The 27,749-nt window shown below is 49.1% G+C and overlaps 1 protein-coding gene and 1 non-coding gene across 2 annotated transcripts; both read right to left on the reverse strand.

The window, feature by feature from the left end:
- Nucleotides 1-25,162, reverse strand: Rangap1 (Ran GTPase activating protein 1). The gene is made up of 16 exons (XM_038344112.2): nt 24,879-25,162; nt 17,878-18,027; nt 15,221-15,348; nt 13,880-13,939; nt 12,205-12,384; nt 10,038-10,172; nt 7,532-7,690; nt 6,517-6,630; nt 6,098-6,197; nt 5,925-6,009; nt 4,833-5,022; nt 3,526-3,645; nt 2,142-2,244; nt 1,285-1,373; nt 1,057-1,178; nt 1-861 (listed from the first exon to the last, which is right to left on the reverse strand). Exons 2-16 carry the CDS (start codon nt 17,987-17,989, stop codon nt 792-794), a joined length of 1,767 nt encoding a protein of 588 aa, XP_038200040.1. The 5' UTR covers nt 17,990-18,027; nt 24,879-25,162; the 3' UTR covers nt 1-791.
- Nucleotides 8,014-8,152, reverse strand: LOC119824117. The gene has a single exon (XR_005287051.1). It is a non-coding gene; the product is annotated as a small nucleolar RNA SNORA55 (small nucleolar RNA).
- Nucleotides 25,163-27,749: the final 2,587 nt, after the last annotated feature.

Consider the following 27,749-nt stretch of genomic DNA (forward strand, 5'->3'; position numbering starts at 1 on the left):
TCTGCAGCTACCACAGTGACTTTTATTTGTGAAGCTCCCAGGCACAGCCTAGACACACAATACAAAGGAAAGCAGGAGGTGGCCACACAGCCACCAAGGGAAGTCACAGGGCAGCTCCTACCCAGCTCAGTCCCCACTACACAGGTTCTCTCCTGCCTCAGAAAACCCTCAAAGAGCAGCCTGATGTGTAGCTCAGGCGTTAGGGGGACCTGCCCTTCCCTTCCCAGGATGAAGAACAGGTCTGGGCCAGCCAAGGTGCTTCCTCTGGGTATAAGAGCCAGGGCACCCCAGGCAATTCCTACTCCTGGGCTATTTGGGGTTGGCCCCTGGCAACTTCCGGCCACATGGCTGAGACCAGAGTTTACATTCTGATGACAGCCCCACCTCTGACAGTTCCTTAGACACGGTGGAGACAGCAGGATACAGTAACTTCCCAGGCTTTGGTGGGACAGAAAGGCAGGGTAGGCAGGACAGCCAACAGGGCCTATGGCTAAGTCGGCGGTAAGTTTAATAAGAGCAGCTTTCAGCCCTTTCCCCTGGGTGTCAACCCCCACAGTGGACCTGGGTTAGTCCAACAGGGAAAGACGAACATCTGAAATCCAGACAGGAAGTACATACCTACACACACCACACTGACACACGTACTCAAGGGACCAACATGACACAGGAGACAAAGACCCTCCCCTGCCTCTGGTCAAAGTCCTATCCAATGGAGACGTTGGCTGAGCTCAATCCATCCAAGTCCCCTTAGTCACTGGTTCAGGGTAAGGGCCGAGAAGCTGGCTTTAAGCTTAGATCTTGTACAGCGTCTGCAGCAGACTGTGGCGAGCAAAGGAGCAGATTTCCAGTGCGCCATTGGGCCTGTGAGAAGACAGCGCAGTGAGTGCAGGGACAGCTCAGGGTCCAGTGGGGGCGATGTGTCAGACTCGCAAGGACAATGTTAGTAACTCTGCCTTTACACAGGGCTGGGACAGGACTCTTGAGGACGCATGTGCCCTGACCAGTCAAGGAGTCTTTCTCAGGCAAGAATGGGCACAACAATAAGGCCACACTTACTTTGTCACAAATGCCAACAGCAGGGGTACAAGGGTTTTGGGGAAGTAATCTTGCTGCACCATGTGGTTCAGCACCATCAGGGGGCCATACAGACTCGGGATGGCCTTGATCTTGTCTTCACTCTGCAAATAAAAGTGTGTGAGCACCACAGTCACCTGGGAGACCCTCTTCCTACCTCGGTGACCTACTGAGAGTGTCGGGGGGGCCTGCCACTCCTCGAAGCCTCACCTTGAGCAGACCCATGTGGATGAGTAGTCTGGTGAGGAAGGTGTTGGAATTGAAAGATGAGGAGCTGAAGGCCTTCTTCATGAGGGCATCTACAGGAGCAGAAATGGAGCGTGGCAGGATGCACGCAGCAGGAGAGGGTTAGATATAAGTCAAGGGTATCCAAGCCCCTAAGCTCTGCCCTGTCAAGGGGTAGACATGGGAGGGACGACAGGTATAGTAGATGGGCGGGGGTGCCAGCACCAATGGGAGGCTCAGTTTACCAGCCACAATGCCTTCTCCACTTGGCCCCCTATAAAATGGGTGTGGCGCAGTACCCATTCTGTCGGCCTTGCACGTGGGGCCAGGGGCCATGGAAACCACCAGGGAAGGTTTTAGGTATCAGGCAAGAAAAGGAGACTGATGGGACTGTGCAAAAGAATTTAGGTCTCTTGCATCTTTAGAAGTTCATGATTCCTGGAGAGTAGCATAGAGCTGCTTCCTAGCTAGCCTCCCCACTGTAAACAGCCCCCTACCCAGAATACCACAGCCTAAGAGGCATGTGTTTCTGCTCCCTTTTTATTGCCAGGAGCTAGCCCTTCCCTGGGACTTCTGGTCAAACCTGACACACCTGGAAGCTCTAATGGCTGTGACAAAGTGTAAGGTGACGAGGGCTGAAGATTAGCAAAGAGTCCAGGAAACCTTGTGAAGGTGACCACATGTGCAGAGTCTCCCACAGGGCACAAAGGCTGCAGACTGGACTACCAGGCTTTTTGACTATCTGCCCTGGCCACTCTTGGACCAAGTTCTAACTATATACAACAGACACACACAACACAGGACAGCATCCAGGTCTACCAGCCCCACCCAGCTCACGTTACCGACGGCATCCAGCACTGCTGTCTTCACTGAGGCTTCGTCCCTGTACACAGATGCTACCTTCAGGAAGGCCGAGACAACCTTCTCAGGGTCGGAGGTATCAGTCTGAAGACAGAGGTAATGGCTGGTTAGGGGCCACAGCCCCTTGGCTCCAACTTGGTGGAAAGTAACTGCAAAAGGCCCTGGCAATATTTGAGACCCTGGGGGTATGGACTTGATTTGTCCCAAATTATTCCCTAGTCTGGTGAAAACCTGGTCCACAACAGGTATGAGCAGCAAATTAAGTAAACTCCATTCTCTCCAGGGCAAGACCACCATCACCTTACTCTAACACTAGAGAGGAATGGCCACAATCATAACCTAACACTGAAAGTCAGCCAGAGGAAGCCAATATTCACACAGCAAGGCTTGGCTCTCTTCTGTCAACAATGAAGAAATGTAGAAAAAGCCAATTTTCAAAACTAGTGACCCAGTTTCAAGTGTTGGATCCACTCACTAGAAGCTCTTGAGAACTCTGAGCCAAGAAAATTCTGAATAGCATGGAATGAAAATGTCCATACCAAATAATCTCATTTGTCATGAAGGTAACATCACAGAGAAGTTTTCAGGCTGCTATCAATTGAGCTCCAATCTTTTTATTGTTTGTTTTTGGGTTTTTTTTTGTTCTTCAGGACAGGGTTTCTCTGTAGTTTTGGATCCTGTCCTGGAACTTGCTCTGTAGACCAGGCTGGTCTCGAACTCACAGAGATCCACCTGTCTCTGCCTCCCGAGCGTGGGATTAAAAGGTACCCGGCTCAATTTTCTTCAGTATACTATAAGAGTGGAGCTGGCAAGACAGTTCAACAGATAAGGGAACTTGCCACCATGCCTGAACATCTTTGGTAGGAGAGAGCCAACTTCTGTAAGCTGTCCTCTGACCTCCACACACATACAAAATAAAGTGGGTTTTTAAAAAATGTATTGACAGGGTCCCACTATGTATCTCCAGCTGGTCTTGAACTCAGAGAAGACCACCTGCCTCCAAGGGCTGAACTTACAGGTGTGTGCGACTATGTCTGACAAAATGTAATGCTTTAACAACTAGGAGGACACAGTGGTCTCCCCTTTCAGTTGACATGGAGAAGTGCAATGTCAGGGGCTACTCCTCCCTGAACGACCATCTCATGAGCTACACAGATGCCCCGGAAAGGGGATCTACTCTAGGAAAAGCTAGACAAGCAGAAGCCCATGGAACACAATGAGGGCGCACACAAGTGTGAGTCTGGAAAAAGTCAGATTCCCTAACTCAGTTTCTGCTGGGACATGGCAGGGATCCTTGTGACAGACACTGTGGTTCACTGACAAATCTGAGAGGGGTAGAGGTCCTGGAGCTGGGAGTGCTCTTACCTGCTGGACTATCAGCACGGAGACCTTGGGACCAAGGCGCAGCAGCTTCTCTGGGGAGGGGAATGACAGGAAGGTGGAGAGGTCTGTGGGAGGCGGGGAGGACAGCACGGGAGCTGGCTCCTGAGAAACAGGTGACACGGGCTCTGTAGATTCCTCCACCCGGTTGTGCCCATTCCCACTCCAATAACACCGTTTCTCTAGCCAGTTCTAGAATCAGCTCTCCCTCACAGGACCCTAAGCATATGGGTTCTGCAGGTGCTGATCCAGATGTTCCTGAAGACTCTGGGGTAAGGGACAAGACACTGTCGCCTTAACCCTCCAGGTGGAGCTTTGCTATGTGAGTAAGGCCAGTGCCTGGGTCAGTGCTACCAACAAGTACCAGGTGCCCAGGGAAACCCAACCCCGAGAGGCACTTTGTCAGTTAACTACTCCCAGAGCCCAGAAAAGCGGCCCTGATCTGCAGGCAGAGGTATGGGCAGTCAGATGGCTCCACCCAGACTCTCTGGGAGTTTTATTTTGGAACCTATGAGATACAAACAAATCACCAATGGGCTCAGGCAAGAAACTCAAGTCTCTCTCAACCTCAGTGACAATCTCTAGACTGTTCCTAGGACGCTGTTGCGGGATATTTATACACTGTGGGCAGGTGTATTTGCTGAGATTAGTGCAATAAAAACCTGAACAACCAATAGCTAGGGAGGAGGTATAGGAGGGATTTCTGGAGAGGGAGGGAAAGAGATGAATCTAGGCATGTGAGACGCCAGTAGACACAGAGAAGCAGGGTGACCATACATGACAAAGCACAGATTAATAGAAGTGGGTTAATTTAAGTTATGAACGCTAGTTAAAAACAAGCCTAAGCTAAGAACATGCTCTTATAATTAAGTCCCCATGTCATTATTTGGGAGCTGGCTGTCGGGAAAGAGAAGACTCGGTACAAAAGCCACCAAGATAACCTAGTGGTGGAGAGGAGAAAAGACTTTGTACTATGTAGCCCAAAACTTTTCAGCAATCCTCCTGCATCATTCTTCAACGTGCTGGGATTACAGGCATGAGTCATGTTCAGCTATGCTTTTTTTATCTTCAATAAATAAATCTATGCAAATTACTATGTGTTGTAAACACAGCACATATGTACACTTGCATTCTGGTAAAGCACTCAGACACATACAAAAAGATCTCACCCCTGGAATGATTTTCTGAGAACTGTGCTATCCATTTGGTGCTTGTAGCTATTAGACTTTTAAATAGCTATATCCCAACAGGCTTTCAGGGGCCCAGGACTCTGATCCCAGCAACAAACTCACCCCACTGTTAGGGTCCGTAATCTTCCGTGAGGGTGTAGCTGACTCCTCTCCTTGCCCTCGCTGCTGCGGCTCTTCCTCTTCATCTTCCTCCTCCTCTTCGTCCTCATCTTCATCCTCCTCCTCGTCATCGTCATCATCCTCTTCTCCCTCCTCATCTTCCTCCTCTTCCTCCTCCTCTCCCTCATCATCACTGCAGAGAGAAGCCAGCTAGAGCCCAGCAGCCCATGTGGATTCGGACGGAGCCTGTGGACTCCAGCCAGGCCCAGGAGCACTGCTCATAAGACGGCACTCAAGGATCACCAGACACAGAACAATCAGAAATGGTCTCTGTCCCAGAGGAGCCTCAAGTTCTGGGGTCGTGCCATGTACATCTCATGTGACCACAGGGTGATATGGAGGTGGAAGACCGATGACATTCTAGTTCTCTGGAGATTTGGTCTACACCTGAGTCCCCGGTCCTAAAAACACCTAAGTGTCTGACACGTGAATGAAGCCTCCCTGGGGGTGACAGAGGCACAGGAGATGGTGCTGCGAAAATGACACCCCACTGCTGCCCACCTCAGCATCTCCCTCTTGGCTCAACCGCTTCTACTCCTATCAGCCACTGAGAACTGAACCCATCCCCTTCAGGTGCCTGAGCCTCCCACACCTCCCTGTGCTGCTTCTGCTAACACATCTGCTGGGAGTGATAGCACACATCTTTAATCCCAGCGACTGGGAGGCAGAGGTAGGGTCATAGAGTGAAACCCTGTCTCAAAAAAAAAGGGGGGGGGGAGTGGGGCTAGAGAGATGCCTGAGTGGTTAAGAGCAATGGTTGCTCTTGCAGAATACTGAAGTTCAATTCCCAGAATCCACACTGGCTCACAGCTGCCTGTAACTCCTGTCCTAGGAGATCTGATGCAGGTCTGTAAGGGGGTCCTTCTTAACACCTGTGGTCCTTTGCTGAACACACAGAAGTTCTTCATCGTTTCCTCTCCAACACCTAGCCCAAGGTGCCAGCTACCAGACTAGCAGACAGAGAAACCAAGTGGAAGTAAGTGAAGAGCAAGCCTGACCCCTGGTCCCTGGAGCCGCCTTCCCAGAGTTCCCTACCTGAGGGAGGCCAGCACGCTGGCCATACTGAAGCTGTCCAGCACTTCCTGGAGTTGCTCACAACCCTCCTCTCCCAGCGCATTGCCTGAACCAGGAAGGAGAGCAAAGTCAGGGAGGACAGTGCTGGGGCCAGCTGAGCTGAGGCCGACCGCCCACCACCGCAGCCTACTTACCATTGAGGTCCAGTTTTTCCAGCTCAGCCTTATCAGCCACAGCCTCAGCAACAACCAGGGCAGCATCTCTCTTGATTTCACAAAACGACAGGTTCAGTTCCTAGAGAGAGGGGTAGAGAGGCATACCAAGTCTGGTCCAGGAAACAAGCCTTACTCTCTCCAGCTGCCCCATGAGCAGTAGAAGCAGGCTTGGTCTCCCAACTTGGGCATAGGGGTATGAAGAAAAATAAAACCGATGTTGTGAACCCAGGGCAAAGTACCTGAGGTGTTTACACAAAAGGGAAACGACTGAGACCTGGCCCAGGCCCACCCTCCTTCACACTAGACCCTTTATGCCTCATATCCTACCACCCTAGGGAAACCCTTGGCACGGGGCAGCCTAGACCCTGAAAGGAAGAGGGCAGGGGAGAAGTTAGTACCTTCAGCTTGGGCAGGCCCCCACGGACAGCATCTGCAATGGCAACGGCCCCCTTAGAGCGCACGAGACAGTCCCCAAAATTGATCACCTCCACTTGCCGCAAGGTCTTCAGGGTCTGACAGGACGGAGCAGGGTCTAACTGAGGCGGTGCTATCAGTCGTACACGGGCCTGACCGTCTACCTCACCATCTCACCACACTACTCCCGTGTTATGGACAGATTTCTTCCCGGAGCATGAATCAAATCGAATTGCATCCCATCAGGGCTTAAAAATCCTCCATGGTTCCTACTTACAGAGCTGGCAGCACTACAAGGTCTCAAATCCCCTTTCCCCCTTCATTATTCCCAACACCCCTCGGGCCTCATTTATTTCACATTAGGACCAGCTGAGGAAGGTTCCCGTTAGTCTGTACACCGCTCATTCTATTAATGACTGTGCCGGAACCATTCACCCCCACCGCTTGTCAGCCTACCAGTCTTTATCCTTAGCCAGAAAAAGCAAGCTACCACAGGAGCTAGCCTAAAGTCCAATTTGACCTGTCATCTGATGCCAATACCTGCATTTGTGATGCAACTCCATGGGCCCCACCAACCCAGAGGCCATAGCTCTGAGGTAGCTACCACTGTGCTCAGAGCCTACACAAAACTGGTCAGCAGCTCCTTTCTTTATAGAAGAATCTCCCTGAAGTAGGGACCCTGCTTGCCAAAGCTCCACCTAGCACAAACTGGGCACAGACAAAGGGCTCAACATGCAAGCACTGAATGCACAAACAATGAAACAGATAGGGCCACAACAACTTCTTCCTTTGCAGATTGAACAGAACCAGCACCGGCTCCCAAGGACCCAGAAGTCACTCAGCAGCAGGCAGCAGGGACTTGTAACACACAATCTTGCTCTATGCAAATGGGAGGGGCTGTGGGGTATTTGAACATGGGAGGGCGGAAGGGTAGGGGCAGAGCCATGCTTGCCAATGAACCTCCTGAGGCCCACATGGCCCCTGCCACACTCGCCTCACCTCAGCCATGGCCACTGCACCCTTTTCAGTGAAGGTGTTATCATTCAGGTTGATGACTCGCAGCAGGGGGTTGATGGAGAAGGCCTGAGCCAGGGCTGTGACCCCAGGGTGGTTAATTCCATTCTGTGGCATGTGAACTTCTTCCAGAGTCCCGATGATCTGCAGGGTAGAAGAGAGTTGGCAATGTGGCCCGATGCCATAGTGACACACAGCAGAGCAGTAAGGGAGAAGCTACCAGCATCAGGCAAGGGCTGTCTGGGTTCCCAGGGCACAGATCTTAAAGCAAAGTTTTGGACATAGTCACATCAGATCACATTAGAGCCACAGAGAAGTCACCACTGCAGGGCTGAAAGGGCTTTTTTAAGGCATGTTTTTAAATGAAGGTACTGAGGTCTGTTAAGTCCAAATACTCAATATCCCTATTGTTCTTAGTTCCCAGTACTAGCTCCATCATCTTCAAACACCCTCCTTTCTCAATTAGGAAAGAAGGCAGAGTTGTAGGAAGAAGCACCAAGGCAAATGGAAGACAACTTGTCTGGATAGGATAGCCTTTGCTCATGGGGTAGCACTGTCTGTCCCCAGCCCAGCACCACGCAGCCCAAATGGGAAAGATTCAAGTGTGGGAAAGGGAGGTTTTTACTCTATTTTGGTTTACAGTTCTGAGTCATTGTTTCAGGGACATAGAAGGCAGTCACTGAAGAGCATGCGTGCCTGCTGCATCGCCTCCACAGTTAGGAGAGAGCAAACACCCTCCTGCTTGTTCTTGTTCAGCTGCTTCTCCACTCACAGTCCAGGACACAGCTGTAAACGGTGCTGCCCACACTCAGACCCACAGACACGTCCGCAGGCCAACCTCATCTAGACTAACTCCACTAAGACTCTCTTGCCTGGGGCTGGAGAAACGGCCCCGTCTGGTTCTCAGCATCCACAGTCAGGCCTCACGGGGTACTAGTGGCACAAACACACACATGCAGCTGAAACACACAAAATAAAAATAAAGACCCTCTTTTCAGGGACTGGAGAAATAGCTCAGTGGTTACACATACAGACAGCTCTTGGAGAGGACCTGAGTTCAGTTTCTAGCATCCACGTTGGGTAGCTCACAACTGTCTGTAACTCCAAAGTCAGGGTGAGCCAATGCCTCTGGCCTCTGTGGGTGCCTGCACTCACATGCACAAACCCACACATAGATTTACACATATTAAAACTCTCTTCCCATGTAATTCTTCTAAGGTTGTATCAAGCTGGTAATAAAAACTTGCACACCTGGGAAGACTGGATCCTCCCAGCCAGGACAGGAAGCCTGTGTCCTCATAGCCCTGAGACAGGGCCTCGTTAATCCCAGACTCACAAGGAGAGGCCCCGTCTTCAGGCAGACTAGAGTACCTCAAAGAGACAGTCTAGCACTGTCTAAAGAGCATGAAGTCTGGGTTTAAAACCCAATGCCCACAATATCCAAATGTGAGCTCAGTCAAGTGCTTGCCTTGCTATTAAAAGTGAAGAACCGAGTTCAGTCCCTAGGATCCACATGAAGATGTCAGCCATGGTGGTGGAAGGACAGGGACAGGAGATTCCCAGGGCTCGCGATCTGTCCTGCTAGCCAAATTCCTGAGCTTGAGTCAATGAGACCCTGCACCAGGAGCTGAACCGCATACTTGAGGATGACACCTGAGTCTGTTCTCCGACACACACACACCCCCCAAAGAAAGGAAACCAAAACAACCAAAAGGTGCATGTGGATTTGAATTACCCATGGCAAGGTACTCCTACTTCCCACAGTCCAAATGAGACTGGTTAGCGACATTAGGCCTAACAGTTTTCCATCTATATTGAAAGACCACACACAGACTGGGTAGGATACCATGGATGGAGCAAGAACCCCATTCTAAGCAGATTTGAGACTGAAGACTGCAGGCCACTGGAAGGGTCTGCGTATAGCAAGTAGCCCCCTTCCAGCCCGGAACTCCCTGTCAGGGCCATTCCCACTGGAGTGGATGAGGAGACCTCCTAGGCAGGGTCATCAGGGCTGCTGTTTTGGCAGTTTGGTTAGTGCTGGTGAAATTCTGTCTGTTGGGAAAGAAGGGAATGGAGACCCAAGTTTCCAGGCCTGGCTGGGGCAGATTCAGTCCTCACAGTGTCCCAGAACAGGGGGACAGGAGACAGAGTTGGTAAAGAGTGAGGGCCAGGGAGATGGTGCAGTGGGGAAAGACCCGAGTTCAACCTCTGAAACTCACATAAGTGGAAGGAGAGAACCAACTCGGCCAAGTCACCCTCTGACCCCGACATCTGCACCACAGCACGGGCACCCATACACACTCACAATAAACACATTTTTGAAAAATAAGCCAGGTGTGGTGGCGCATTAACTCCAGCACTCAGGAGGCAAGCCTGGGCTACAGAGTACCGAGAGATACTCCATCTCAACTGAGCATAATTAACGAAACAGAAGCTTGTCAACCTGTTATGACCCCTCTGTGTCTGGCACAGCAGGGTATGAATGACTCACCCCAAAAGCTTCTGCCAATGCAGTGGCTCCATCATTCTCCAGGCGGTTTCTGCCAGCCACAAAGACTTTCAGGGCCAGGGGCTTGCCTTGGGCACTGGACTTGCGGTGACACTCAGTCAGAGCTGCTGCCAGGATCTACAGGGAAAGGCGTGGGAGTTGTGTGCCGATCTTGGCCATGCCCTCACTCCAGTGACCACACCTCCTCCAGTGGTGGACCCAGGGGTGGAGCACAGGACAGACACTGCTAAAGCAGTGGGCACAGCACTTCAAAGTTTACGTAGAACTTCTATACTTTCTGGTGTTGGTATACTTGGTGCAGGGGTCCCCGGCAGGAAGACACAAAGGGAGCAGCTGGATTTAAGCCAACAGCAGTGTGGATTCCCAGATATTTCAGGGTTCTGCTGGGTTAAAACTGTCATGAGTCCAACCTTCCAGAATACGAGAAGCCAGGATCTTTCAATGAGACAGGGTCTCATTATGTAGCTAAGGCTGCTCTTGAATTCACATTGCTGTAATTCAGCCTTCAAAGATCCACCAGCAGTCTTACATGTTGTCCAGGCTGGTGATCCTCCTGTTTCGACCTCCACAGTAATTAGACTACCAGCATGTGCCGCAACAATCAGCCTACGTAGGTGCTTCTGGTCACTAAACCAGAAGACTCTGACCACCACCCGGAACCTCAAGATCTCTCCCACATTATGGGAGCTTCCTGTTGGACCATGGTCCTTGATATCACCCAACAGAACTTGTTGTGCTTAAACAACTTTTATTTTACTTAAGAATAGCCACAGCCATCCACACCTTAAATCCACGCCTTAAATTAAAAGGCACACACTCAGAAGACAGAGGCAGGTGGATCTCTGTGAGTTCAAAGTCAGCCTGGTCTACAGAGTGAGTTCCAGAACAGCCAGGGCTGCACAGAGAAACATAACAAAACAAAACGAGGGGTTAAAAAAAAAAAAAAGCAAGTGGGGCTGGAGAAGAGCCCCCAAGTGATAAAGTGGATGATGTAAGTCATTTAAATACGCTAAACAGAAGATCTAACTGCTTTCTGGTTGGGATTAGCTGAGTTGGTACAGCATTTACCTAGAATGCACAAAGCTATGAGTTCAATCCTCAACACATACAAAAAAAGGGTAACATGCAGCATGCCTGCAATCCTAGCATTTAGGAGGTAGAAGCTAAAGGACTTAAACTCAAGGCCACACTCAACTAGATACTGAGTCTGAAGCAAGACTGTGCTACAAGATATCCTGTCTCAAAAACAAAATACAAATAAAAAACAGCTCCCTTTAAGCTCTTTCTAAGTCATTACAACAGGGAAGAGGGCCCTTAGGAAAGGACTGGAATCTGCCCCCTATTCTCTCTTACTAGAACAGGGCAGCCCCTACAGAGACGGCCACTGTCTCCTTAACCTCAACAATTCAGTGCTCCTTCTAGTTTTTTCCTTTCTGGATGGTGCCTGCGGGGTAGAGACACACCTCTATAGTGTGTGCTAAGCAGGTGTTAAGCTCTGGGATTAATCTTCACTGCCGCAATAAAGGCAGGAGGTAAAAAAGAACGGCTCAAACTCCCACTACCATGTGAATAACATACTCCATACATCCAAACGTTTGTGAACTCAAATAGAAAAACGCCGGTAGCACCAGCAATGCCCACAGAGCATCTTCACAAATATACCCACGCGTATCAGTGTTCTGTGATCCAGCTCTGCATCTGATAGAACCTCCAAAAGAGAGGGAAACAAGAGGGCCAGTCTCCCTCACCGCATGGCTGGTAGTAGCCACAGGGTGAACCTGGGGCAGCTCTGTCCAGGAATAAAAGAAAACCGACTCTGCAGGAACAGTTTTCTCCATGGGCTCTTTCCTCTCCAGGGCTGTGCCAGCTGTTCTGAGTAACAAGAGGTTTGATACAGGGATATTCCCCAGCCCGAATTCTGCACAGCAAGCAGGTCAGAGCAGGTTATGCAGCAGCACTGCCTCTGTGTTGCCAAGGCAACCCAAGAACTTGGACTGGTTGCTTAGCAACCCAACCCTCTGGGCTCCTTTCCTCACTGGCTGCAGGCTGCTGTCTTTGAGGCATTGCTTTCTCCTCTGAAGTGAGGGACAACAGTCCCCGTGGTGGGGCGAAGGACTGGCAGGAGGATCATCCAGGGATGTCAACCCACCTTGCCACCTCCAATGCCCATGCCACAGTTGTTAAGCTTGAGCTCGTGCAGGGTGAAGCAGGCTGGGCTCTTGAGGAGGGCCTCGAAGCCTCGCACTCCATCAGGCCCAAACGCGTTGTCACTGAGGTCGAGTTCCACCAGCTGTGCTCCTGCAGTGATGAGCCCCTCCCCTAGTGAGATCTGGACAGAGAGAGAACTCAGTCAGCTTCCCAGACCCCTACCTAATGCCACTTCTGGGCCAGGCCCAAGCCAGTGAGAATATGACACAGACAGTGGCTTAAAGATCATAGATTATTGTTGTTATTGTTGTGTGTTTGAGTCTAGGCATATGTGTACTAGAAAGAAAGAGAACAACTTCTGTGAGTTGGTTCTCTCTGTCTACTCTGGCATTTATTACCCGAATGCAGCTTGAACTGCGGTGCACAACAGCGAGTACCTTTATCCATGGAGCCATCAGGCTGGCGCAGACACTGGCTTTTACAGTAGTTTCCATCACTATGTTCCTACACTGGAATGGGAGGGAGGGGGTGGTGCCTGGGGACAGGAAGATCTGGGATGGCTCTCTGTACGAGAAGGCACTGAGCTCACTGAAGATGACAGCTAGTCAGTCAACACAGGATTCCAGATAGCAGCAGAAACCACAGCAGGGATAAAGATGGGTGCCGGCCTAAGCTGGGGGTCTCCTGGACATGCAAGAAGGCCTCATAAACACCTCTAGTTTCAGGATTGTCTCAGCAGGATGCTGCTGGAAACCTGGGGGTGGAGCAGAAAACACACCCAGTCCTGCCAGGAGAAGGGACCAGAGGAGGCTCTGCCAGAGGTGGGATGGGGGAAGAGGGTGGGCAAGTGGCCCAGAATGGCAGAATTCAAGAGGGAACACCTTGCCTTTGCCCATACCACGCACAAAGTTTCCTATTATCCTCTCACTCAACAAACAAAATGATGGCTGTCCTGCTAGCTGTAGCCCAGCTGATCTCTAGCCCTCTGGTGGCCACACTGTGCACTGTGCCTACTTCTCCCTGAACCAGTACCATCTTGTGTCCCATGTTCTCTTACTTACTTGGAATGTGGAGATAAACCATGCCTTCAATGTCAAGCAAACTAAAGGCCACGCAAAGCTGCTCTATTCTCTGTTCCACCTGAAGAGTTCACTCAGCCTGCACTCTGAATCCCAGCCTGCTTATTGTTCAATCCCCACCATCTCTCAGGAGCTGGTCCCCCACAGTAGGCCCTCTCTAGACCCTTTAAGAGACCCAGTATCCCTGATGTGGCTCTTTAGGAGGGAGGATGGGGTGTAGGCTTTTCTAAAACTCCACGGCTGTGCTGTACTGAAGGCCAGAGGAGAAGGCAGGACCAGGGCACCCTCCACCCCCAACACATTCATCCCGAGGCCTTGTGCTAGCTCACTGTTGCCTGCACCCCTGCTAATCTCCCCTCTCTCAGGCTGGGAACTTGGCCCTAGAAATTGGAGCCACTACGAAGGATCACAACACTCAAGAGTGACAGGGAAAGGTGGAGCAGCCCTAGAGACTGCATGCTGCAGACCGGGTCCTGAGGAACAGGCCCTCTATATGCAGACTGAGGTCAGGAGGAAGCAGTTCCTGGGGCACAGGAGAGGGTGGTCACAGCAAGAGGAGTGTGAGGGGGCACCTGACAGGGCTTCTGTGCCCCTTACCAGAGCCGGTGGGATCTCAGACCGAAGCCTTCCAGTGAACATGTCACTCCAGTGGCACCGCTGTGCGGGAGAAAGGGAAGTGTTAGCTGGCGAGGCCAGGAGCAGCCTCCCCGAGAGCCTGGCTCCCGAGAGGACGACAAGATGTCCTAGTTTTGGTTTTCTCTGCAGTGAGCTGGGCCAGTTCTGTCTGCAGCTAGGGGACCTAGAGGCAAAGGGCAGTCTCTCTGTCTGTCCCAGCCTTTGGTGGGACACATGACAATTCTGAGTGACAGAAGAACACGAAAGTAAACAGGTCTTATGGAAAAGTAGTACCTCTTTTCAGGTCTTGTAACCACCTCCATCAGGCGCTTGTGGGTCCTACCTATCCCCACTGCTGGCTGACCACCTCCATCCGCGGCTTATGGCTCCCCATTGTTTGCCTTTTTAGTTGTTTTCCAGACAAGAGTCTCATGAGGCCCAACCTAGCCTCAGATTATGTAACCGAGGTTGGCCTTGAATTCGTAATCCTCCTTCCCCAACCTCCCAAGTACTGCTAGGACTTACACCACCACATCCACCCACCTTACTTTTTAAGGAAGGGAGAACGAGTCCCAGACTTAAAGCCCTTAGGTGGCAATAGTATCAAGCTAAAATTCACTCTTCTATTTTCTTTTCTTTTGTATTACATCTAATGACTTCTTATTTAGAGAAATGGTACTTGCCTTCGATTACTTTAAAAGCTAGTTTAGGGGCTGAAGAGATGGTTTAGCATTTAAGAGTACTGGCTGCTCTTCCAAAAGACCCTGGTTCAGTTCTCAGCACCTACATGGAGGCTCACAACCACAGATCCATAGGATCACAGATCCCAAGAGATCCTATGTCCTCTTCTGCTAGGCCCCAGGCACATACATGGTGCACACACATACATGCAGGCAAAATACCCATACAAATTAAAAGTTTTGTTTTGTTTCTAAAATACATAAAAAGTTTAGTGAAAATGATCAGATAAATGCCACAAAGGTAGCAACCATTTACAACCTGTTGCAAAAGTCATACCCCTAGCTCTGGCCGCTACAGCTGAGTTTGGAGAAGCACGTGCTGGCTTCTTGCGGGGGACGGGACATTAACTGTGATTAGAAGACTCCCCTAGTTTGTCTTTCAAGGGTGCTACCTCTAATTAAAACTCAGAATGCTACCTGAAGATTGTCTCATTTCAGAAAAAAGACCAAAACCCTGTGCTCTGGCATGACCAGAGAGAGAAGAACGATGTGAGAACCAGTCACCAGGACAAGGGGTCACCAGGCTCTGGACCTAGGCAGCAGCTGCCGCAATGTGAGCGGACTCTTCTGCATGTACTCTCACCTTGAGCTCCGACTTCTTCTCTAAGGCCTTGGCGATGACTTTGGCTGCTTCCACACCCACTGTGTTACCTTCCAGTCGTAGAGCCTCCAGGCCGTCGAAGCCTTCAATCTCCTTAACCACGTCTCTAGCTGTGGGAACAGAGCACCTTGGGCTTGGGCGGTTGAGAGCCACTGGGACAGGCGCAGCTCAGGAGGCACCAGAGCTCATTTCCTTCAGGCTCTGAACCACATCCCCCAGAGCAGGGAGGATGGACAGGCTCCCTGCCGAGTTAGGAGCAGGCTGGACAGACTATTCTTCCACGTTCAAGCCAGCACAGCGACTCACTGTGTTAATCAGGTAGCACGAGTGACATAATGAATAGTTTCTTTTTTGGTTTTGTGGTTTTTAAAGATAGGGTTTCATGTAGCACAGTTAGGTTTCCAAGTTTACTATATAGCCAAGAATGACCTTGAAATTCTGCTTCTCTTGCTGCCACGCCTGTGGCTAGAGCCTCCTCTACAGATGTCCTGAGGATAATAGCTAGCCGGGGTGATCTCTGCCTTTTGCAAGACTAGCTCCAAAAGGTGGCCCCTTCTAATATCAGGAGATTGGCCTTCTCAGATGCTGTTCAAGAAAACACTTATGCAAGCTTTAAAAGCAAAAAGGGTGGGGCTGGAGAGCTGGCTCAGCGGTTAAGAGCACTGACTGCTCTTCCAGAGGACGGGGTTCAATTCCCAGCACCCACATGGTAGCCCACAACTGTCTATGACTCCAGTTCCATGGGATACCAACACCCTCACACAGACATATACGAAGGCAAAAAACACCAAGGCATATAAAATAAATTTTTAAAAAGCAAAAAATAAATTTTTGAAAAAAAGCAAAAAAGGGCAGGGCCAGGCCTGGTGATGCCACACCTTTAATCCCAGCACTCAGGAGGCAGTGGCAAGAGGATCTCTATGAGTTCGAGGCCATCCTGATCACAAAGCTAGTTCCAGGACAGTCAGGGCTACACAAAGAAACCCTGCCTTGATAGATAGATAGATAGATAGATAGATAGATAGATAGATAGATAGACAGACAGACAGACAGACAGACAGACAGACAGACAGACAAAATTAAAGTCACTTCTCAGGTCCTTTTGTTAAAATCTCTAAAGATGCGCACATTCTGCAGAGACCTAATATAATGCTGATGAGGGAGGAAAATTTGCCACCTGAATTTCAAAGCCAAACTCAGGGCTTTGTCTGCCTCCTGCATGGCTAGGCACCAGATCCAGGGCCTCGTACACTGACCCACATCCTCAGCCCAAACCGTGCATTTTAACTCTACTTCCCCTGCGGGGACTGCGGCCTGGGGAGTTACAGTGCGTCCTTACTCAGTCTCCAAGTCTGCAGATGGGGATAACACCTTCTAAAGGGGAATACAAGTCACACATTACTTAGTGTGTTTGTGTGAGTGCATACAAATGTAGAGGTCCGAGAACAACCTGCAGGGCTTCTAGCACTGAACTCAAGCATCAGTGTATAAAAGCGCCTTTAACCCCAGAGCCATCTCTCTGGCCCAGCAAACAACATTTTCAAATTTGGGTTTACTGAATTAAGTTCAGTGTTTATTCGGAAGCGCACCGGAGCAACAGCAGCGTTTCCACACACACACACCCCTCCCCAGAGATAACACAAACCCCTGTAAAGGCAGGAGGACCAAGGAGTTCAAGGCCATTCTCTGCTCACTGCCAGCTGGAGGCCAGCCTGGGTACAGAGTTCCACAACAGTCAAGGCTACATGGAGAAACCAAGTCTCAGAAAACAGATCTAGTGGTGAGTGCCTTTGATCTCAGCACTCAAGAGGCAGCAGGATCTTTATGAGTTCAAGGCTAGCCTAGTGAGACCCTGCCTTAACAAAACAAAAAACCCACAACAAACTAATAAGGAATCAAAACATACAAAGCAGGTGAGGTTGAGGGGTTGGGTATCCATGGAGGAATCTGTAAATTTCAAGGTACAATGACTTTGTTAGGGATCCCCACCCTCTCAAAGGTCACAAAAGTCCCCTGGAGCAGAGGAGTTAAGTTTAGACAATCTGGCAAGTGCAAACCAGTTTCCCTAGTTGGGCCAGAACTCCAAGAGCCCTCACAACGTCTGAAGGTAGAGACCTTCATTTCTAGGCAGCAAGGGATTCAGGGTTGTCTTCTGCCTAAGCCTTGGTCATGAACAGGAAGACAGGAAAGGAACACTTTCCCTCTGCCAGTAATGCCTGGTTACAAGGACTGGAATTTCCCATGAGGGCCCAACCCTACTCTTGCATTAAGAAACTCCCTCAGGAGCTGACCTGGGATGGTGAAGGTAAAGGGGGGCGGGGAACGGGCCCTGAAGGCAGGGGTAGACTAGATGGACAAGTTTGAGACTAGTCTGGTCTATACATTGATGAGACCCTGTCAAAAGAAGAACACACACACAGACAGACAGACACACAAACACACACAGACTAACAGAAGCTTGTTAGAATGGACCGATGATACTGACCTCACCTCACAGGACTGCCAGGACAAATGATAAAGACAGGATGGCTCAGAAAGCCCCCACCCCCATCACCACCACCGACAAACACACACACACACACACACACACACACACACACACACACACACACACACACAGAGCTAGCCCAGGAACTTACCATCTTCAGCAGTATTCAGTTTGAGACTCTTGCCCTTGAAACTCAGCTGTCCCCCCGCCACCTGGGTTTTGGCCAGGGTCTCTGCCAGTTTGGCAATATCTTCAGAGGCCATGCTGGCGACAAAGGTAGGCTGCCCTAGAGATCTGCAAACTGAAGACAGAAACTGCATCTTAAAAAAGAATCTTTAAAAAAAAAAATCTTGTGGGACTGGAGAGATGGCTAGTGGTTGCTCTTCCAGGAGACCCAGGTTCAATTCCCAGAACCCACACAGCAGCTCGCAGCTATCTACAACTCAGCTCCACGGAACCTGACACCCCCACGCAGATGTACATGCAGGCAAAACAGAAATGCACATAAAATAAAAAATAAATTTAAATACAGAAAGAAAAAAGAATCTTGGGTCTCTGCTCCCACCCATTCCAGAGACAGCCGCATCTACTTGTGCAGCGCCAGCCTTGTCCCTAAGGCATGATGGTGAAGGTCCTGGTTACCAGAGCTTTCTTCATGTCTGACAAAGTGGATGTTGTTGCCTTCATTGACCTCAACTACCTGGTCTACATGTTCCAGTGTGACTCTACCCATGGCAAGTTCAAGGGCACAGTTGAGAACAAGAAGCTTGTCAACAGAAAGGCCATCATCTTTTTCCACAAACGAAATCCCAACATCAACTGGGGTGGATACTGGTGCCCAGTATGCGGTGGAGTCTACTGGGGTCTCCACTACCATGGAGAATGCCAGGGGCAACTAGGAGGGTGGGACCAAAAGGGTCACCATCTCTGCCCCTTCTGCTGATGCCACCATGTTTGTGATGGCTCACTCAAGATTGTCAGCAATGCTTCCTGCACCAGCAATTGTTTAGTCCCCCACCCAAGGTCATTCATGACCACTCTGGCATTGTGGAAGAACTCATGGCCACAGTCAACGCCATCATTGCCACGCAGAAGACTGTAGATGGCCTCTGAGACGTTATGGTGTGATGGCTGTGGGGCTGCCCAGAATATCATCCCTGCATCCACTGGAGCTGCTAAGGCTGGAGGCCAGGTCACACCAGAACTAAATGGGAAGTTCACTGGCATGGCCTTCCATGTTCCTACCTGCAATATGCCCACTGTGGATCTGACATGTTACAACCAGGAGAAAGCTACCAAATAGAATGATTACTTGATGCCAAGTATCACCAAGAAGGTGGTGAAGCAGGTATCTAGGAGCTCACTAAAGGACATCCTGCACTACGCTAAGGGCCAGGTTATCTCCTGTGACTTTAACGGTGACACCCACTCTTCCACCTTTGATGCTGGAGCTAGTACTGCTCTCAATGACAATGTTGTAAAGCTCATTTCCTGGTACGAGAGTGAATATGGCTACAGCAGCAGGGTGGATGACCTCACAGACTACATGGCCTCCAAGACCGGACCACCCACCCCAGCAGAGACAGGAGAGCAAAGAAGAGGCCCTCAGCTGCTGAGAAGGGCTGCCCCAACTTAGCCCCTAAATTGAGCATGCCCCTCAGTTTCCATCCCAGACCCCCAGAAGATGGGGAGGGGCTTAGCGATCCCTATTCTCTTTAATTCTACAATAAAGTTCATGGTATGTGTGCATGAGCGTGTGCGCGCGCACGCGCGCGCACACACACACACACACACACACACACAAAATCTTGTGAAGGGGAAGTTGAGAGACGACTCATCAGTTAAGAGTACTTTGCTGCTCTTACACAGAACCCACATTTGATTCTCATCACCCACACTGGACAGCTCACAACCACTTGTTAGTTCAACTCCAGATCAGATACCTCTGACCTCTGGAGCACCCACATTCACATGCATCTACTCACGCTCACACAGACATGTTACAAACTTGTCCTTTTTTAATATTTATTTATTTACTTTTTATGTATATGTATACAATATTCTGTCTGAAGACCAGAAGAGGGCACTAGACCTCATTACAGATGGTTGTGAGCCACCATGTGGTTGCTGGGAATTGAACTCAGGACCTTTGGAAAAGCAGGCAATGCTCTTAACAGCTGAACCATCTCTCCAGCCACCCAAACTTGTCCTTTGATCTACACACACACACACACACACACACACATAGGTACAGTGAATTAAAATCTTTAAAGAATTTTTTAAAGGGGCGAGTACAGCAGCTATCAAGTCAGGGTCACCTAGACCATCAGAAAACAGTTAATTACGATTCATAAGAGTAGCAAAACTACAGTTATGAAATAGCAATGACTAGGGGTCACCACAACATGAAGAGCTGTATTAAAGGGTCGCAACACTAGGAAGGTGAGAACCATGGGGCTAGGAAGATGGTTCAGTGCTGAAGAGGCTGCTCGCCCAGAGAAGTAGAGTTCAACTCCTGGCATCCATACAGTGGCTATGGCCTTTGTAGGCACAGCGGGTAAATGGTGCACACATATATGCAGGCAATATACCCAACCCATTAATAAATACGTATCATACTGGAGAGATGGCTCGGTGGTCAAGAGCTCTGGCTGCTCTTCCAGAGGTCCTGAGTTCAATTCCCAGCAGCCATATTGTGGCCCATAATTATCTGTAATGAGATCTGGTGCCCTCTTCTGGTCTGGCCTGCAGACATACATGTAGACAGAACACTGCATATATAATAAATCAATAAATCTTTAAAAAAAAATCAACAATATATCAAGCCAGGCACATGCCTTTAATCCCAGTATATGGGAGGCAGAGCAGGTGAATCTCTGAGTTCAAGGTCAGCCTAGTCTACAGAGTGAGTTCCAGGATGGCCAGGGCTGCAGAGAAATCATGTCTCAAAAAAAAAAAAAAACAAAAAAACAAAAAAAACCAAATTAATTAAGAAAAAAAAATTTAAAAAAAGCTTTTAAGAAGTATTCTGGGAAGCTTAAGGCCCTGGTTTTGATCCCTAGCATAACCCCAAAGTGTGTGTGTGTGTGTGTGTGTGTGTGTGTGTGTGTGTGTGTGTGAGGGAAGGTGTCCCCTTAAGATCTCTGGTGTGTGTATAGTGGGGGTGGGGTGGGGTGGGGGTGCATTAGCCCTCTTCCTATCATAGAGGTCCCAAAAGCACCAGAGAAATGAATATAGGATTAGAAGAACAGTCTGGAAAGGTGGCAGAGTGGTAACTCCTTCAAGTCCCTCTCCAAACTGCCCCAGGAGGGAGACACACCCAGTGCAGTCCCAAAGCAATGGGGGCTCCAGGAGTCACACACCTGCCTGGTCATCTTGGTAGCACTCTGTCTGAGGGTCCAGTTCCTCAAACAGGACATAGATGGCCATGGGATCCAGGTCATCCATCCCAGGGAATGGCCCACTGCCCATGCTGGCATGACTCGAGGTGGCACACAAGGCTAAGGCATGTCTGGTTTCAACCCTGGCCAGGAGACTGCACACGCCACAGCAGCCTCTCAAGAGATGCCTAGGAGACCAGAGGGACCTACATCACAAGGGCTGCCATCACAATAGAGCTATGTGTGGGAACAGACTCAGCTCCTCCACTGTGTTTCAGAGGCACACACTGAACACATCAAACAAGCAACCACCGCAGGGCAGTAGCTCTGTGCTATCCTCTAATTCAGTCCTGACACTCAGATCTCAGGGGTTGAGGGCTCAGTCTACAAGGCTGCCCCACACATGATGTTGACATGAACCCCAAGATGTTTGTTTGCCCATGCTTCTGATCTACTGTCTATGAACTATGGTTGCCATGACCCTCCCCTTGGGGTCAATTAATTTGCTAGAACAGCTCACAGAACTCAGGGAAAACATACTATATCTACTGATTTATTATAAAGGATGTGTATGTGTCTTTGTTTGAGGGTGTGTATGTGTGTGTTAGGGTGGTACCCAAGACTACCATCACACCTTCAAACCCCAACAAATGACTTAATTATTCATTCACTTATTTATTTACTTAGAGACAGGGTCTCAATGTGTATCTCTGGCTGGCTCAAACTCAATCTGTAGGCCAAGATAGTCTTAAAGTCACAAAGATCTACCTGGTTTTGCCTTCCCAGTGCTGGGATGAAAGGTGTGAACCATCATCCAGCAAACAAATGATATTTTAAAGAATACAAATGAGCACTCAGATAAATACAAAGAATGCATAGGGAAGGTAAGAGAAAAGGGGCCAGAGCTTCTTGTACTCGTAAGGCCTGCCATCCTCCGAGAATCTCAAATTCAGGTGTCTGAAAGCCTTCTGAGCCCTGTTTTTTTGGAGGTTAATAGACTTCGTTACATAAACATGATAGTTAAATCATAGGTGTCGATAAATCTGAACTTGGGATACAGGGCAAGAGTCCCAACTCTGTAATTCTGTTTGGGTTTTCCTAATTATCTCCACCCACCCAAGCACTTCCAAAGGCATTGAGAGCCAGGAGTCAGCATTAGAGTACAAAGACGCGTCACTTTAGAATTTCAGGAGTTGTCTATGGCAGGAAGCAGAACTATAACCAAATACATATTTCATATCTCACCACCAGCGACAAAGCTGCCCACAGCTGGGAGTTTAACAGATTGGCAGAATGGAAAGGAAAGGCTGGGGTTATAGCTAAGAGAAGGGGACCTGTCTACCATGAGGAAGTCTATAGGTCTAAGCTCCAGCACTACCTCGGAGAGTGAGGTACCAAGAGGATGTGGCAGGTACCAGGGTGAGGTGGTCCAAATAAGAATGGCCCCAGAGCCGGGCGGTGGTGGCGCACGCCTTTAATCCCAGCACTCGGGAGGCAGAGGCAGGCGGATCTCTGTGAGTTCGAGGCCGCCTGGTCTACAAGAGCTAGTTCCAGGACAGGCTCTAAAAAAGCTGCAGAGAAACCCTGTCTCGAAAAACCAAAAAAAAAAAAAAAAAAAAAAAATGGCCCCAGAAGCTTATAAATTACGACCCTCTCTCTGCCTTCAGATCAGGTTGTTTCTCAGCTATTGCTTCAGTCCATTGGTGCCACTATGCTCCCCAACTTGATAATGGATCGAACCTATGAAACTGTGAGCACCCCATTAAATGCTATTATTATTATTATTATTATTAGAGTAGTCTTGGGTCATGGTGTCTCTTCACAGCAATAGAAAGCTGATTAAGACACAGGGAACAGTCAAGTCATTCTCTGAGTATCTTCTGAATGCTAGGCCACACACACACAATGATCCTGCTACACATAGGTCAGAGCAGGAGTCTCAGCAAGGAACTAGGCCCCACCAACCTCCTGCTCCTCAGATATCCTGCCGCATACCAGGCTACCTCTGGGCTCAGTCTTCCTTCTTACTCCTGAGCACCCTGATTTATCCAGTTTATCAATAGTCATAGACTAGGACTGGAGAGATGTCTCAGAAGTTAAGAGCACCAACTGCTCTTCCAGAGATCCTGAGTTCAATTCCCAGCACCCACATGGTGGCTCACAGCCATCTACAGTGGGATCTGATCTCCTCTTCTAACTAACATGGAGGCAGACCGCTGTACACATAACAAAAAATAAATATTAAAAAGAATAAGCATAGATTATTGCTCAGGATAAAACATCAGAACATTCAACAAAACACTGTATTCAGCATTGCGTACTGACATTGTTCCAAATACCAGGAGATCTGCGGTAAATCACACACTCTTTGAAGCTTACACTCTAAACAAAATCCTTTTGCATGTTAATGAAAAGGAACCTGGAAGTGAGGCAGAGGCAGTTCAGGGTAGAAGTCTCGCCTGGAATTTATGCCCTGGTTTCAATTTCTGTCACCACCAAAAAAATAAAGAACCATCAGGTGGTGGGTGCACACCTATGACCTAGTACTTGGGAGACAAGGCAGGAGTTCGAGGCCATTCGCAGCTACTGAGGGAGTTGAGGCCAGTCTGAATTACGTGAGACCCTGTCTAAAAATACAAAGAAAAAACCCACAGAACCAACCAGGAAAGGAAAGCCAAGAAGGTGCTTTTGGTGTTTGTCGAAAAAAATTTTTTTTCTTTTTTGGAGAAGTGGGAGGTTGCGATTTATAGTAGAATAATTAAAGGTGTTTTCTGTAAAGAAACTAAAGATACCACAGATTGAGCCACGCGAAAACCAAGGGAAGAGCATCCCTATAAAGGGAACAGAATATGCACAGGCTTGAGGGAAAAGAGGAGGGACCTGCAAGGCCAGTGGGGCCATGGCTAGAGCAGAGAGACGAATATGGAAATGTTAGAAGAGAAAATTAATTAAGGGCCTCAAATCGCCAAGGCCACTTTAAAGGTTGTGTAGCAGTATGAGGGTCCCTGCATCAAGCTGCTTTGACAGGAACAGCGTCCCCGGTATAAAGCCTGACATTGTTTAGGCGCTCCTCACAGAATGACAGCACGAAGATGAGAAACTGTCACCTGTTACAGTTCTTAGATGGGGCAATAGGGTTAAAAATGTGGCGGTGGTGGTAAGGCTTCAGCTGGAAAGGAGGCATTCTCAGTCCATGGGATGGGGACACACAGGCGCACACAGGCCCTCCCCCGTTCGCTTTAAAGGCTGACTAACCAAAGCACAGAGGGGATGGAATTGATCTATCCAAGGTCAGCAGCTGGCCTGCGAGGGAGCACACACAAACGGTCAATACACAAACGCCCTCTCCTTCTGGGCGGCCGCGTGGGAGGCGTCCTCAGGTGCACATCCATCCATCGACTCGGCAAAGCGTCAGCAGTGACTCATGCCAGGCTTCCCGCGCGGACGTGGGCTGACTTGGGTAGGCGGCGATGGGCAGCGGAGCCCCACCCGGAACATCAGGCGGCTCGCACCGCCTCCAGGTGAGATGGATGCCAACATGAGACGCCACCCCGGGCAGCAGCGATACAGAAGGCAGTTGAGGAATGGGTCCTCTCGAGGCCTCAGTTTCCCCAAACGTGAAAGAGTCAGCGCTGTCCAGCGCCCCTCCCCACCAGGCGGGGCCGCGGAGGGCGCCGCGAAGTCAAGGGGTAGGCACGAGGCGATCGCTTCGCCCCACCCAGGCCCTGGTGGCCCAGGCAGGTGACAGAACAACACGAGGGCCCCGACTCACCGCAAACAGGCGGCGCCGCCGCGTGGGGCGACGGAACGCGCGTCGGTGCAGAGCGTCGGAGATGGCTCGAGAGCTCACGTGAGGGCCAGGCCGGTCACCGCGCCTCCGTACGACGGTCCCAGTGCGCAGTTCAGCCCGACTGTCCTCGCTGCAGCGGCTGCTCGTCTCGCTTGTGCACACCACCTGCTCCAAGATCTCCAGCGATGATGGCGGCGGAGGAGGATTTTTGAAAGCCGGCAGTTTCTTTCCTTCGATTTGATTTGTTCAAACCGAGGCGGGGTTTTGCTGGGCCCGCGTGCGGAGCCTCCCGGGAAGGGAAGTCCTGTCCGCAGGCACGGGTATGGCTGGACTTGCGTGACGAACTACAATTCCTATGAAGCACCGCGCTCCGAGTTAGCAACCCTCTTTCCGCCCGCCCTCTCGGCTTCTGGCTCTTTCTTGGCTGGACTGAGTAGGACGGTGCTTGACGGGAGCACCCGCAGACTACAAATCCCGGCAGACTATGCGGCGAAGCGCCTCACCCTTCCGTAGAGGTTTGCGCTCTCATTCTTGCAACTTTATTGACAAAGGCGATGATGTCAGGCACAGCGAGGGATGTCTTCAGCTGTAATAGGGATCCACTTGACGAAAGGAAAGACTTTTCTTTTCTTTTGGTTCCCACGAAATTGAAAGGAAACTCCAAAGATTCCAAGAAAATTGGAAAAAAAATAGTTATTTTATAGTAGAAACAATTGGCCCATATTAACATCAATAACAAAACAAACACACCATCATAGCCTCACATACGGCACATTGAGGATGCAGCATCGCTGTCCATTCCTTCAATTCATATTAATCAGATCATGGGAAAAAAAATACCAAAACAGAGAAACAAAACCAAGATCACCTTCCAGAATAACTGGTCTGTACTGTCCCTAAATTCTGTGTGCCATGCAAATTGAAGAATGTTACTGATTAAGAGATGGAAGATGGCTGTTCTGGGGGTACAGCTCAGCCTTGTGCTTACAAGGCCTTGTGTTCATCCCCAGCACTGAAAAATAAATAAATAGGCCCGGGGCGCGGTGGCACATGACTTTAATCCCAGCATTCGGGAGGCAGAGGCAAAATGATTTCTGTGAGTTCGAGGCCAGCCTGGTCTACAAGAGCTAGTTCCAGGACAGGCTCCAAAGCCACAGAGAAACCCTGTCTTGAAAAAAAAGAAAGAAAGAAAGAAAGAAAGAAAGAAAGAAAGAAAGAAAGAAAGAAAGAAAGAAAGGAAAAGATTGAGAGAATTAGCAAAATTTGTCTGTATACTAAATCTTAGTATTGATACTAAATTATTTATTTTATTGTACTGTGGGTTATGTGTGATATTGTGAAATAAAATAACAATAACAGTCTTTGTACCCTCTTGCTAGCACATAGTCCTAAAGTCCTAGGAGGACGCCCAGCCATTATCTGCTGCAGAAATAACTGTGAACTGGGCGTGTGGGGAAACTGTATGCTGTGTATGGAATCACATTAGTAGTCTGGGCTGATGGCTGAATGAGAGATTGGGGTGACAGGTATTTTCCTCTTATGTTTTCAGAGCAAGACTGCCTTCCTGGAGAAAACTGCTGAAATAATTAGAGACAAAGGAGCATGAGGTCTACAACTTACTCTCAAAGAGTATTTAAAAGGTGTGCATAAGGAGGGGCTGGAGAGATGGCTCTGGGGTTAAGAGCACTGACTGCTCTTTTAGAGGGCCCAGGTTCAAGTCCTAGCACCCACATTGCGGCTCACAACTGTCTGCCACTCCAAGTCCGGGGGATCTGACACCTTTACATCAATGCACATAAAATAAGTTTTAAAAATGTTAGAGAGGGGGCTGGAGAGATGGCTCAGCGGTTAAGAGCATTGCCTGCTCTTCCAAAGGTCCTGAGTTCAATTCCCAGCAACCACATGGTGGCTCACAACCATCTGTAATGAGGTGCCCTCTTCTGGCCTTCGGGCATACACACAGACACAATATTGTATACATAATAAATAAATAAATGAATATTTAAAAAAAATGTTAGAGAGATGACTCAGCAGGTAAGGGCACTGGCTGCTCATTCAGAAGACTGGGGTTCAATTCCCAGCACCCACATGGTAGCTCACAGCAGTCTGTAACTCCAGTCCCAGGGTACCCAACGCCCTCTTCTGGTCTCTGCATGAATTGCACACGTGTAGACATGTAGTCCACAAACACACCTGCAAGTAAAACAACTATATACCTCAAAAAAAAAGGAACCCTGTCTCGAAAAACAAACAAACAAACAAAAAAAGGAACTGTTTGGTTGGTTGGTTTTTCTTTTTTGAGACAGGGTTTCTCTGTGTAACAGCCTTGACTATCCTAGAACTTGCTTTGTATAGCAAGCTGGCCTTAAACTCAGAGATCAGCCTGCTTCTGACCCCCAAGTGCTGGGATTAAAAATGTGTGCCACCACTACCTGGCTAACTCTTTGACCATTATATAAATAACATGTTTATAATTATTATGTTATATTAACATGTTTCAGGTCCTCTCCAAACCAGTATGTGTTCTTAGCTTCAGAGCTGTTTCCCCTGCCATGTGTGAATTTTTTTATGGAACTTTTACATTTATTTATTTACTTTTTCACATTTTTTTTCTTACTACATACCCCAAGCTGGCCTCGAACTCATGATCTCTTGATTCAGCTCCACAAGTGCTGGGACAAATACTTTCATAATAATACACTGTGAACAACTGAAATTAAGATTAATTCCTGCATCACAGTATTTACATCGTATTACAATTGTCCGTCACTGGCTGTTTTATATTTGAGGCTCATGACGCTCTTTTTAAAAGTTGACTATTTTAAGTGTGTGGGTGTTTTGCCTGCATGTATA

The sequence above is a fragment of the Arvicola amphibius genome, chromosome 9 (assembly GCF_903992535.2).
Source record: "Arvicola amphibius chromosome 9, mArvAmp1.2, whole genome shotgun sequence".
NCBI lineage: Eukaryota > Metazoa > Chordata > Mammalia > Rodentia > Cricetidae > Arvicola > Arvicola amphibius.